This window comes from Schistocerca nitens, chromosome 7 (genome assembly GCF_023898315.1).
Source record: "Schistocerca nitens isolate TAMUIC-IGC-003100 chromosome 7, iqSchNite1.1, whole genome shotgun sequence".
Taxonomy (NCBI): Eukaryota; Metazoa; Arthropoda; class Insecta; order Orthoptera; family Acrididae; genus Schistocerca; species Schistocerca nitens.
This window is the reverse complement of record NC_064620.1, coordinates 414,870,689-414,883,919: the sequence shown is the minus strand read 5'-3', so window position 1 is coordinate 414,883,919 and position 13,231 is coordinate 414,870,689. Positions and strand designations below refer to the sequence as shown.

The following is a 13,231-nucleotide window of genomic DNA, read 5'->3' as shown; positions in this document are numbered from 1 at the left end:
AACATAAGTTATTGTTTTGTAGCTGATCCCCCAACAAACCTCTGCACTTACCTTGTACATTATCAAGAATCCTTCATCAATTATATGTCAGTGCACAGTTTCTGTTCTTAGAGACATGCCTGAAATCACGTTTGAACTCCAGTGGGAACCTTGAAGTAGTGAGTATGAAGGACATGGATGGCGATTGCTGATAGATGGCATGAGGTGGGAATGTGGTTAGCTGGGAGGATAGTCCATGCAATTTCGAGAAACACTGTATCTGCATAGCGCAGTGGTTAACACAACTGCCTAGTAAGTAGGATATCCCAGGTTTGAAACCTGGCACTGCACACGTTTTCACTCATCGTCGCTAATTCTGCATAAAATCCAGAAACAACTGACATCAACAGTTCCTTCTCCCTTTCCTTTCTCCTTCCTCCATCATCTATTTATATAATCCTCCGTCAGTTTTACAGCAGACAATATGAATCAGATTTCCTGTACTCTCATTTTTGTTCAGACTAATTACAGTCCTCTTGTGGGTCCGGGGTTTAGGATAGGCCCAAGGTATTCCTGCCTGTCATAAGAGGCAACTAAAAGGAGTCTCCCACTTTTCGGCCCTATAAGTTCAGGTCCCATTTTATGGTTTGACCTCCCACTTTCCAAATTCTACAGAAGTGCGGACCATTTGGGGGTGGATGCCTTATGTGGTGCGCCATATATCCAGTATGCAGTTAGGCCTTTTGCACCTCATATTGTCCTGGATCTGCATCTCCACCTGCAATCCAGTTATCTGGGCAAGGAACACATTACAGGGTACACCATGTACTTCCATAGTTCTCTGCCCTCTTTCGCCTAAGACAATATTGGATTTCTCTGCACCCAGCATCCAGCATGGTAACCAGTCCGTTGTGGTGGGGCTGTCATGTATCCATTTGGTGGTAGCCCCCTGACAACATAGGGATCACGCTCGTGGCAACCACCATCATGCCAGGTGGCCTTCGCTGTGGCTGGGTGGCACCTGTGAGGAGAGCACTTGATTGGAGTGGGTGGCATCAGGGCGGATGACCCACAATGAAGCGGACCAAGTCATCTTTTACTGTGGACCGAATAGCCCCAGCAGTCTGTAAGAAAGAGAAGGTTGATTATAATGCTGATAGGTATGACCCTAAATTGTTCCCCTCCCTAGCAACACCAAGGGATGAATGTAGGGCTACAGAACAATGGGATCCATATTTACCTTGTTACTTACTGTACAACAGAGCTGATGAGAACTCCTTTCTGGATACGAAGCCTCTACTTTTTGTTGAGCACTTGGAGGGATAAATTTGGGGAAGTGACAGTGCTGTCCAAAATGCACAATGGGTGGTTTTGATTCAGACAGCATCCCCAACCCACTCCTGGGTGTTACTCACCTGTGACAAGCTGGGTGATACTACTCCTGTTTCAGTCACTCCCCATAAAAGCCTCAACATGGTCCAGGGAATTATTTTTCATCGCGACCTCCTGTTGCAGTTCGATGATGAGCTGTGCGCCAATTTAGAATGACAGGTGCTCATTTCATCTGGTGCATTTACAGGAGACCCAAAGACAATAGAGTTGCTACTGGTGTCTTCATCTTGGGCTTTGAGAGTGATTTGTTACCTGAAAAGTTCAAGGTGATGGTATACTGATGTGATGTCAAACCTTACGTCCCTCTCCCTATGCAGTGCTGTAAGTGCTGGAAATTCGGGCACATGTCCTTCCGGTGCAAGTCCAGCACCACAAGTAAAGACTGGACTTTTGCTGCATCCGAGTACTCCATGTGCGCCACCTCCCACCTGTGTGAACTGTGTAGAGCACCACTCCTCCTGCTCGCCAGACTGCCTGGTACTCCAAAAGGAGCAGAAAACCATGGAGTACAAGACCCTGGACAGGCTGTCATACCGTGAGGCTAAACTCAAATATGAACGGTAAACCCTATTTGAATGCTATGTTCTTATTCTGCTACCGTGACGGTGTCGCCATCGATGACGCCATTATGCCTATCATCTAAGCCTGCCCCAGTGGGCCCTCAGGGCTGCCCATCTTCCTCACTCCTCCAGCTGGCTGGGGGCATGTCTTCTTCTGTTGCTCCCAAAGCTTCTACTTTGGGAAACCAGCCAGTGGCTGAAAGTGCCACTGGCTGCTGGTTGAAGGACTTCAAGGTCTTCCTGTGTGCCTGAAGCTACTTCCAAGAAGCCCTCCCAGCAAGCCCCTTAGGAGTGGAGAGAGGGCAAACTATCAAAGAAGAAGTCCGCTAAGAAACAGGAACCTACAGTGGTCCCCACACCAGCACTCCTCCACAGCTTTGTTACTGGATGCCAACACTCAACCAGTGGCGACAGGTGATGCTGAGGCCTAATTTGCCTCCTTGGTCACTTCATGCCATCCTAGCTGACAGGAAGCGTCATTCTCCAGTGGAACTGTCGCGGTTTTTTCTCTCACCTGGCTGAGTTGTCAACTCTTAAGCAGTACACCTACTTTTTGTATTGTCCTTCAGGAAACCTGGTTTCCCGCAATGCAGACTCCCACCCTTCGTGGCTATCAGGGATACCAAAAAAAACTGTCCTGCATGTGACAGATCGTCAGGTGGAGTATGCATCTGTGTCCTTACCTGTGTCTAAAACAAACCTGTGCTCCTTCAAACACCTTTAGAAGCTGTGGCTGTCAGGGTGAGGACAACACAGGAACATCTACCTCCCTCCAGATGGTGACACACCGCCCCATGTCTTGTCTGCACTCATTTCGCAACTCCCGCAACCTTTTCTCCTTCTGGATGATTTTAATGCCCATAACCCTTTGTGGGTGGAACCCAGATTACTGGCTGTGTTAAAGACGTTGAGGACCAACTAACTCACCTTGACTTTTGCCTCCTAAATACAGGTGTCCCCACACATTTCAATGTGGCACATGGCACTTATCAGCCATTGATCTCTTGGTTGGAAGTCCTGGCCTTCTTCCATCTATCCACTGGAGAGCACATGACAATTAGTGACCAGTTTCCACTCTTCCTGTCCCTACCCCTGTGTCCCTCATCTCGACACTTGCCATTTGGGCTCTTTCCAAGGCTGACTGGGATGCTTTCACGTCTGCTACTGCCATCGAATTCCGATTGCATGCAACCATCAATGAGGTGATTCACACCATTACTAATGCTATTACTGCCACAGCTGAATTGGCAGTTCCTTGTTCCTCCAGCTGCACCTGGTGGAAGTCAGTGCCTTGGTGATCACCGGAAATCACTGTGGCCATTAGAAACCATAGGTGGGCCCTCCAACATCATAAGCGCCACCCCTCCCGGGAGAACCTTATTGCCTTCCAATGGCTCCATGCCCAGGTTTGCCTCCTCATCAAACGAAGGAAGCAGGAGTGTTGGGAATGCTATGTCTCCACCATTGGAATATGAACCTCCTCTCCCACGTTTGGACCAAGCTCTGCCAATTTTACTGCCATCAGACGCCTGCAGTTGTACCTGGAATTTCCACAATTGGAACTGTATCTGCCAATCCAGATGTAATCATAGAGCATTTTGCTGAGCGCTATGCTCACACCTCTGGGTCTGAGAATTACCACCCCACCTTCCGTCTCCTCAAACACAGGATGGAATGACAACACCCCTCTTTTTCTCCGCGCCTCCTTGAGCCATTTAGTGCTCCCTTCAGTGTATGGGAATTTCTCAGTGCTCTTGCTGACTGTTCTGACACATCCCTTAGCTCAGCCCACATCCATTCACAAGTGCTGAAGCATCTGTGAACAGATTCCCAGCACTGCCTCCTTGCTGTCTTCAACTGCATCTGGAGCAATGACAAATTGCAGTGGTGGGAGACTGTCATCATCCCAGTTGTAGTGCCTTATAAGAACCCACTAGAGGTGGATAGCTACTGTCCCATCAGCCTCACTAACGTTCTGTGCAAGATAATTGAACATATGGTAAGCTGGTTCCGTCGCAGGGCAGTTTTCACCAAGGACGCTCCACCATTGACAACTTGCTTCACCTGGACTCTGCCATTTGTTTGGACTTTTCCTGGCACCAGCACCTGATTGCCGTCTTTTATAGGCTTGATGAAGGCCTATGATATGACTTGGCGACACTACATCCTCGCTACCCTGCATGAGTGGGGTCTGCGGGGCCCGCTCCCAATTTTTATACAGAACTTTTTGTCACTCCACAAAGTTTTTGCGACCTGGGATACAGAATGGCACACCCTCAGTACACCAAATAAACGATGTGTTATTAGGGAGACGACAGATGTGTGGTGGTCATCTATGTGAGCCAATCGCAGGAAATCTGTTGTCCTGTGCTGGCTCCGCGTCAGCCATACGTGACTATCACACTGTCATCTCTGTTGCGAGGACCCACTTCGGTGTCGCTGTGGCTTACCTATGACAGTCGTCCACATCTTGTTGGACTGCCCAATTTTAGCCACTCTGCAGCAGACTTTTAACCTTCCCAGCACACTACCTACAGTGTTGGTTGACAGTGCCTCAACAGCAGATTTAGTTTTACATTTTATACAGGAGGGGGGTTATTATCGTACCATCTAAGGGTGGGTGTCTGGCCTTCTCTCCAAGGCCTTCACCCTCCCTCCATTTTAATTAACTCTCTGTCTCCCTTTCTTTGCATTTTGTTTGTTTTGGTGTTCATCTTTTTTCTACAAGTGCTCATCTCACCCCCCCCCCCCCCCTCTCTCTCTCTCTGGACATTTTAGTGTGTTGCAGAGTGGCTGGCTCATCCTCCTTTATTCTTGTGATCAGCCAACCCAGACTATCTGCTCTTCTGCTCTATGGTTTTAATACCTTCCTCTACTTTTCCTTATGGTGTATGTTTTCCCCCTTTCTTGTTCGTTTCTTTCATTTTCTCTTTTGTTGTGGTTGCCCCTTTACTTTCCCAAAGTAATTTTGGGTGTTGTCTTACCGTGACCCTTGTTTGCATCTGGAAAAAGGGACTGATGACCCTGTAGTTTGGTCCCTTTATACCACAAACCAACCAACTAATTACAGAACAGCATGACAGTGGGATGATAAGACTTAAATAGATGAAGCAACAGTGAAATAAAAATTACAGATTTTTTTTCAGGGCAGAGAATTGGAAAGTATAGTGCCCGTGACGACTGTTCTGAACAAATATTGAGAAACAGCTTTAGCCGGAATATACGAGACAGAACCAGCATATCAGTATTACTGCAGAATTATGCCTATGCAATTTTTAAGTCATCATGACTTCTAACTTAAGTTTCTCCATTCAAATTACAGTACCAAATCCTGTAAAGTGAAGTCAGGTGTTGACACTTTTGATTTCTTAGTCCAGCAGCATCATCGATTCATGATGCTGCTTGTCACCCACGTCTCAGTGGGTTATTGTTGTTGTTATTATTATTATTATTATTATTATTGTATGAGGGGGTAATGCAACATGGGTATAAGAATCAAACTGTTTTGTTAAAAATTATTTTACTGCATTTTGCTCTATGCTAACTGGTGGAACGTGTGTGTGTGTGTGTGTGTGTGTGTGTGTGTGTGTGTGTGTCTGTCTGTCTGTCATTTCATGCCCTATTGCTTATCACTGTGACAAATATGGCATCCAAGTAAAGCAGTGTAGAAATTGGATATTGTTTTAAGTTTATTCATGACTGATTACTTCTGAGTAGGCAACATATTTGTGGAATTCTATGGATTCTTAGAATAAGAAATGAGAAGAGTTTTTTGTTTCTTATTTCTAGTAGAAATTATTAATTCTTGTTAAGATGGTCTCAGATTCCTAGTTAAGTCAAAAAAGTATTCTAAAATATTAATGTATAATTTTTAAGCAGGAAATGTTAATCGTGTCCTGTTTATTGCTCCTGTTTGTTGCAGGATTGCACTGTGCTTTGTTTGTGCTTTATATGCACTGATTATGGCAGCATTCTTATTACCAATTCTTCTGCGACATGGCTGGATGTTGACAAGGGACTCTTGGTCCCGAAAGCGATTGACATCCTCGCACGATTACCAGTTGCCTGTCGCATGAGATTGTTTCCAATAAGACTGTGATGGAAGGCTATCTACAGGAGTTGCCTTTGGCTACACTCCTTAGCCAGTATGGCAGATAAGACAATAGCAGGAGTTCCAAGAGGACAGTAAACTTAAAATATAAAGTATTGCAAGAAAATTATTTCTGTTAACTGCAGAGTATTTTCATCCTTTTACCGTCTAATATATGATTACATGGAAAAATAATTCAGGAAGTAAGCTGAAAATGAATACATCGCAATTGTTTCCAAAGGAGAACCAATGGAGGCGTTGAATTTCCGCTTTTAGATCCGAATACCTCTCATTGGGACATAATGAGGAGAACAGAGAATGTGTGCAAATTTCTGTAAAGGAGATGTTATGTCCAGAGACATGCTGATAAAATGGAGAAGAAACTAAGTGAACTTATTTGTATAGTTCTTATATTTTTATACATATGCATCCCACTTTTCAACCAGTATTAATTGTAGGTTTTATTTATACACTCATCACAACATTCTAATTCTCTTTCATTTCATATGTGTATGTTTTTCTTTGTACTTATAGAATGCTTGAGTTGAACCTTTAAAATACAGTACTTTACATGTTTTGTTCCTAAGGTTATCATTTAACTGTCTACAATGTGTGTCTTTATTCATCTACTACTATCAACATAGTTTCATTAGGCTCGTTTTTGTCTATTTTTACCAGATAAATGACTAGCATAGAAAAAAAAAACTGAATGAGGTAAATATCACTGCACTAAGTACAGATTAACTATCACCACAAACCTGAGATTAAAGGGAATGGTGAACATTGTACATAATTTTTCTGTTGTTGATACTCCTTTTGGAGGAGCTATTGGCATAACTGTGATACTCAAGTGAACCATTCTGTGATACACAGAGAGAGAGAGAGAGAGAGAGAGAGAGTACTAGGAACTGATAGAGCTTTGCTAGATGTTAATGAAATGTTGAAATAAATACTTCAAGAATAAATGGAACAACTAAAGTTAGTTTCATCGTCTGTATTACAAGTGCCAGATCATAATTATGAAATTAATTTCCACATTTAAATAGGATACTTGGCCTAGGTCAGCAAATAAACATCTAATAGCTGACTTTTTTTAATATTCCATTATTGTGCTGACTGTAACTTTCAGCATAATACTGGCAGATATTAAGATACTAAAATGTTAATAAAGGTTCAATATATTTGAATGCATAATGACCTGGGTGAGAAGTCCATATTCATAACATTAATACAACTCAGTTAAAATCTTATCATAATTTTGTTGGTACACTTCAAGCTACATTAATGATTATATGTAGTAGAAGACCAGTATTTGGCATGGTTTACCTTCATGGGTATCAAATACGGAGTACAGAAAAACAGAAACTTTATTCAGTTAGTAAACTACACCGAAGAACCAAAGAAACTGGTACACCTGCCTAATATCATGTAGGACTCCCACGAGCACGTAGAAGTCCCAGTCCCACAGCATGATGTGGCATGGACTTGACTAATGTCTGAAGTAGTGCTGGAGGGAATTGACACCATGAATCCTGTAGGTCTGTCCATAAATCCGTAAGAGTATGTGGGGGTGGAGATCTCGTCTGAACAGTACATTGCAAGGCATCTCAGATATGCTCAATAGTGTTCATGTGTGGGGAGTTTGGCGGTGAGCAGAAGTGTTCAAACTCAGAAGTGTGTTCCTGAAGCCACTCTTTATTAATTCTGACATGGTGGGTGTCACAATATCCTGCTGGAATTGCCGAAGTCCATTGGAATGCAAAATGGACATGAATGAATGCAGGTGAGCAGACAGGATGATTACGTACATGTCACCTGTCGATCATATCTAGATGTATCAGGGGTCCCATATCACTCCCAAGTGCACACACCCCACACCATTACAGAGCCTCCACCAGCTTGAGCAGTCCCCTGCTGACATACAGGGCCCATGGAATCATGAAGTTGTCTCCATACCTGTGCACGTCCATCTGTCTGACACAATTTGTAATGAGACTCTCCCGACCAGGCAACATGTTTCCAGTCATCAACGGTCCAATGTTGGTGTTGACGGGGCCCAGGTGGGACATAAAGCTTTGTGTTGTGCAGTCATCAAGGATACATGAGTGAGCCTTCTTCTCCGAAAGCCAAAATCAATGATGTTTCATTGAATGATTCGCATGCTGACACTTGTTGATGGCCCAGAATTGAAATCTGGTGCAGTTTGTGGAAGGGTAGCATTTCTGTCATGTCGAACGGGTCTCTTCAGTCACCGTTGGTCTCACTCTTGCATGATCTTTTTCCGGCCAAGGCGATGTTGGAGATTTGATGCTTTACCGGATTCCTGATATTCACGGTACGCTCGTGAAATGGTAGTATGGGAAAATCCCCACTTCATCACTACCTCGGAGATGCTGTGTCCCATCGCTCGTGCACTGACTATAACACCATGTTTAAACTCACTTAAATCTTGAGAGCTGCCATTGTAGCAGCAATAACCGATGTAACAGCTGTGCCAGACACTTGTCTTATATAAGCCTTGCCAACCACAGTGCCGTATTCCACCTGTTTCCATATCTCTTTATATGAATACGCATACCTATACCAGTTTCTTTGGCTATTCAGTGTATATCACTACACCAAAAATTTCCGTGCTTCACAGCTACAAAGGAACAACTGCCAGTTGCTGTGGAACAACCAACAATTGCTACGACCCATGATAGTAAAGGAAATGTAAAGGGCAGGACATGTTAACTGCAGCAAAGCTTGTGTGCAAATGTTTTGTATGCATTTGACATTTCATGCAGTATGGTGTTTGACAAAAGTTGTTGTGGAACTGATTAGTGTGACATTCCATATTGTATGGCAACATGTCTGCAAAACATCATTTGAGTACTTAAGATTATGGCTGGGCAGATGGATAGCTCAAAGCCACTCAGTGTCACTACTGTGGTCACAGTAATAGTTGTGTCCAAAAGTGCCATTTTGCAATTAGAAAGGGCCACTGAAGGTGGAAATCGTATGCAAACGTATGCTAGTAGTCATAGACGGACCACCACACAGCAAGAGGATTGATATGTAATTCTAGTGATGAAGAGGAACAGACATCTCGTTACTAGGCAGATCGCTACAGACCTTGCAGTCACTGCCAGAACCATTTCATGGCGATTAAATCAGGCTGGTTTGTATGCTCAGAAGCGTGTTAAATGCATCTCATTCAACCATGTCAATGTCGAGAAAGAGGTTGCTGGGGTAGGGAGCATGTTAGTTGGGGGCGGCAGCAGTGATCCAGAGTGGTGTTCTTGAAGGAATCTCACTTCACTGCAGCAATTGATTCTGGTCACCAGGTACTGTGGAGAGACAGGAACACATTGTACATCACAGAATATTCATGAACATTATTGGAATGGCCTAGATGTTATGGTGTGGGCAGGCGTTATGCTGACTTTCTGTTTATGGATGACAGTGCCTACCCACACAGGACAGCTGAGGTATCAGAAACACTTGAAAGTGAATATATTGAACATATTAAATGGTCTGCGTAGTCCTCAGACCTAAACCCTTTAGAGCATGCCTGGAATGCCCTTGGCAAATGTGTTTCTCAATGAACACCTGTTCCCCAAACCATGCAATAACCAGAAGACCTCCTTGAAAGAGGAGGGGGGCGATGTACTCTAAGGACTCCTCAATAGTTTGATAGCCAGCATGAGTAACATAAGCAAAATGTGCATTAGTGTGTGAGGTAGGCAAATTCCTTACTGAGAGTCCAATATCAACATTTATGTTGGGAGTCAGACCTGTGTCAAACATGAATGTTATTTATATCGTGTTATCCTGCTTTCCCATGTGGCGAAACCTGTATTATTTTTCATTACAATTATATCACTACACTTATGTTACGTATGTACTGTGTTTCATGTCATCCACCATTGGCAGTGATTACTCCTGTCCAACAGTGTGTCTGTCCATTAGCAATTGTCAAGCAGTTTACTAATTGACATAGTACAAAGGGAATAACCTACATAAATATGAACATCTGCATTACTTCTGGAAAACATTCATTATAGTATGGACCAAAAGCATAACCCAATGCAAGCTTGTAAGAGTACAGTGATTAGAGAAAAAACCAAATCCAGATGACCTCAGTGGAGCCAAAAACATCTGGCAGAACAGCTGATAATGCCAGTCAGCATACAATTTATAATAAATGTATTCCCAAGTAAAGTAATATCATTTGTCATGGCTGTGCTTCCAAGTTACATTAGCCCATTTCAGATAAAATTCAAGGAAATGTGGAACTGCTGACCAAGATTTCACAGTACTCTCTCCTGCAGTATTCGACAAAATTGGTATGATTGATCTGACATGCAACATCCAATGTGCTATAGAATACCCACAAATATAACTGTACTGGATGATCAAAACCTGAAGATCTTATTACCCATGTAGGTCACAGGCAAGAACAAAATGAAATAGTAGAAAATATTGACTATCACTTATTGATACATTATGAAAGATGGAATAGTCTGGTCCTTTCATATAACTAAAATATGTAAAACTTAGCCACTAGGTGATATACAGGATGCCCCAAAATAATGTATACACTCTTTGAAGCTGAACATTAAAGGGGTTAGAAATAAAATTTTAGTGGTGTTCGGTGCCTCATGGTCCGACTTAAGGTGGTAAATGTTCAAACTGATGTCTGTCCATCACAATACACCGTCGACAATGACCGACAACTGAATTGTCGACAATGACTGACGACTGAGCGACCTGCCAACTTTGTTTCCAATGGAATAGCATCACAGGCTTGCTCAGTTCACTCTCTATGATCATCCAGTGTAAACTGTGTTCTTGAGAGTACCCCACAGAAAGAAGTCTAGAGGAGTTAAAACTGGAGATCGAGCGGGATACTCCACACTCTCTCTTCGTCCTGTCCATCTGACAGGGAATGTACGATTGAGAAATGTCCTCACATCCAGGTGAAAGTTAGGTGGTGCCCTATCCTGTTGAAAGTAACAATTTTCATTTCCAGACACAACGCTAAGACCAGGAGTTATAATTTTCAAGTAAGAGTCACCCTTGACAACGTTGTAAAAGAAATACGACCCGATTAACCCTCAAGAAGACAGACCACACCAGACTGTTACTCCAGGTAGATTAACATGCCATTGCTTGGTTACATATGGATTCTCCCTGGCCCAGGCAATTATGGAGGTTAATTGTTCCATCAAGTTTAAACGTTGCTTCATCTGACCAAAGAATTCAATCTTGGAAATGTTGCTCTTTTTCACAACTGTTAATGAACCACTCAACAAAATTCGCTTTACTCATCAGGATCATCCTCATTAAGAGCATGGAGAAGTCTTGGAATGTAAGGCTTAAAGTTCCGAGACCACAAAATTCTATGAACACTGCTTCTGCAGATCCCAGTCTCACGAAAGCATTGCCTCAGATTTCTTTGGGGATCGTGTGTATGCCTGGATTACTGCATCAAAACTCTCATTGTCTGTTGAACTTCTCTTTTGTCCGCTATGTCCCTTCTTCATATCCTTTGACTTCAAACTTATCTCTGATTCTTGTAATTGTTACTCCTGTCGGTGGTCAACTCTCTGATGTCAGTGTACCAGACTCACATTCTCTGTTTTCCAGTAACACTTTAGCACCCATTTCCATTGTTCAAACGATAATGCCATGTTTGCTGACAATCCTGAAATAAAAGAAAGCATTGTTATGTTTTTCACCGCCTTCTAAATTATTACCCATAAAAATTGTATTTCTGTCTCCTTTAATTAAAGAGATATTCTGTTACAAAGAGTGTGTACATTATTTTGGATGAAGTTTAATAATTAATGCAGTTTAAAGTGTACCAACAAGATGTCTGTCACACAGTATATTCAAGCTGCAGAGCAACCAACACACAAGATTTCAGTTAAAACAACTGAAACAAATACACTGTTGACATATTGGTTGTTGGATTCTGTCTCAGGATCTTCAGCCGGCATATGTAAACAATTTTCCTGATACTTTGCCAGCCTGATATTTTGTCTAGCATTGTCAAACATTCACCCTCCATTGCTGGTTGCAGACTGTAATCAAACCCATGGCCAATGATTATATGTGCCTGTCATGCCAACGTAAGGGGTTTTCCCTGACCATTACTATTGTGGTTCTCACCGTGCTTCCTGCAACAGTCATACAGTCATTTGCTGCAGCACAGGAATCTAGGATCTGTTTACCTGGAGGCTGTCTGCCTTATTGTTGAAACTATTGTCAAGTTTGTGGATTTCTGTGGCTTCTCTGAGCAGGCCAGTGTGTTAGCTCTTCCGTATAGGGAGAACTTACATCTTGATGAACTTTATTATTATGTGGTAGCCCACACACAGTGCATGCACCATCATAGCCAATTTCTCGATGTGTCCCAACCTGCAATACTAAGAGGTGGAATCCAAAATTTTTGGGACTGGTGCTGCCATCTCGAAAGCAGGAGTAGTAGATCTTCACACCGTTTGGTGGCGAGAGCTGCATATCTGATGAGTCAGTGTGCGGAGTGGCAATCAGCTGGGAGGATGTGTTGCATGTCCACATTGATTTCCATATTACTCTGTGCTTGGTGTGTGGCGATTTTACGATAGATCTGCAAACAGAACAGCGTGTGTGTATCAAAATTCTGTGTGAATCTGGGGAAAAGTGCTATGGAGTCCTTTGCAATGATTCAACAAGTGTTTAGGGGACAGTGCATGAGCCTTACACGTGTGTTTGAGTGGCATGCTCGGTTCAGGGCCGGCCATACTTACGTCTGAGATGATGCTCACACTGGAAGGCCCGTTACTCTGACAGTGCCAGACATTGTAGCCAAACTTCAACAATTGGTTCATGCGGATCGACATCGAACCATTTGAGATCTTGCGGATGAAATGGGTATTGGTTATGGGACATATCAATGAATGTTGACTGATGAATTGGGCATGCATCGTGTAGCTGCAAAATTTGTGGCAAGGATCTTGACTGCCGATCAGAAGGCATAGCGTGTTGAAGTGTGCACAGACCTTCGTCAGACCACATCTGATGATCCAATCTTTGTGTCACGGGTTATCACCAGTGATGAGAGCTGGGTTTATGGTTATGACACAGAGACAAACCAACAATCGTCTCAGTGGAAGAGCTGGGGCTCTCCCAAGACCCAAAAAAGTGAGACAGGTGAAGAGCATGATCATCATTTTCTTTGATA

General features: G+C 43.1%; 1 protein-coding gene across 1 annotated transcript in view; it reads left to right on the top strand.

Annotated features, from left to right (window-relative positions):
- The window catches only part of LOC126194802 (palmitoyltransferase ZDHHC23-B), a 66,773-nt gene extending 60,356 nt beyond the window's left edge, over positions 1-6,417 (top strand). Inside the window, exon 5 of the mRNA XM_049933113.1 lies at positions 5,854-6,417. Coding sequence (XP_049789070.1) covers positions 5,854-6,007 — 154 coding nt within the window. The 3' untranslated portion in view covers positions 6,008-6,417. The remainder of the gene's footprint in view (positions 1-5,853) is intronic.
- The last annotated feature ends 6,814 nt before the right edge of the window (positions 6,418-13,231 follow it).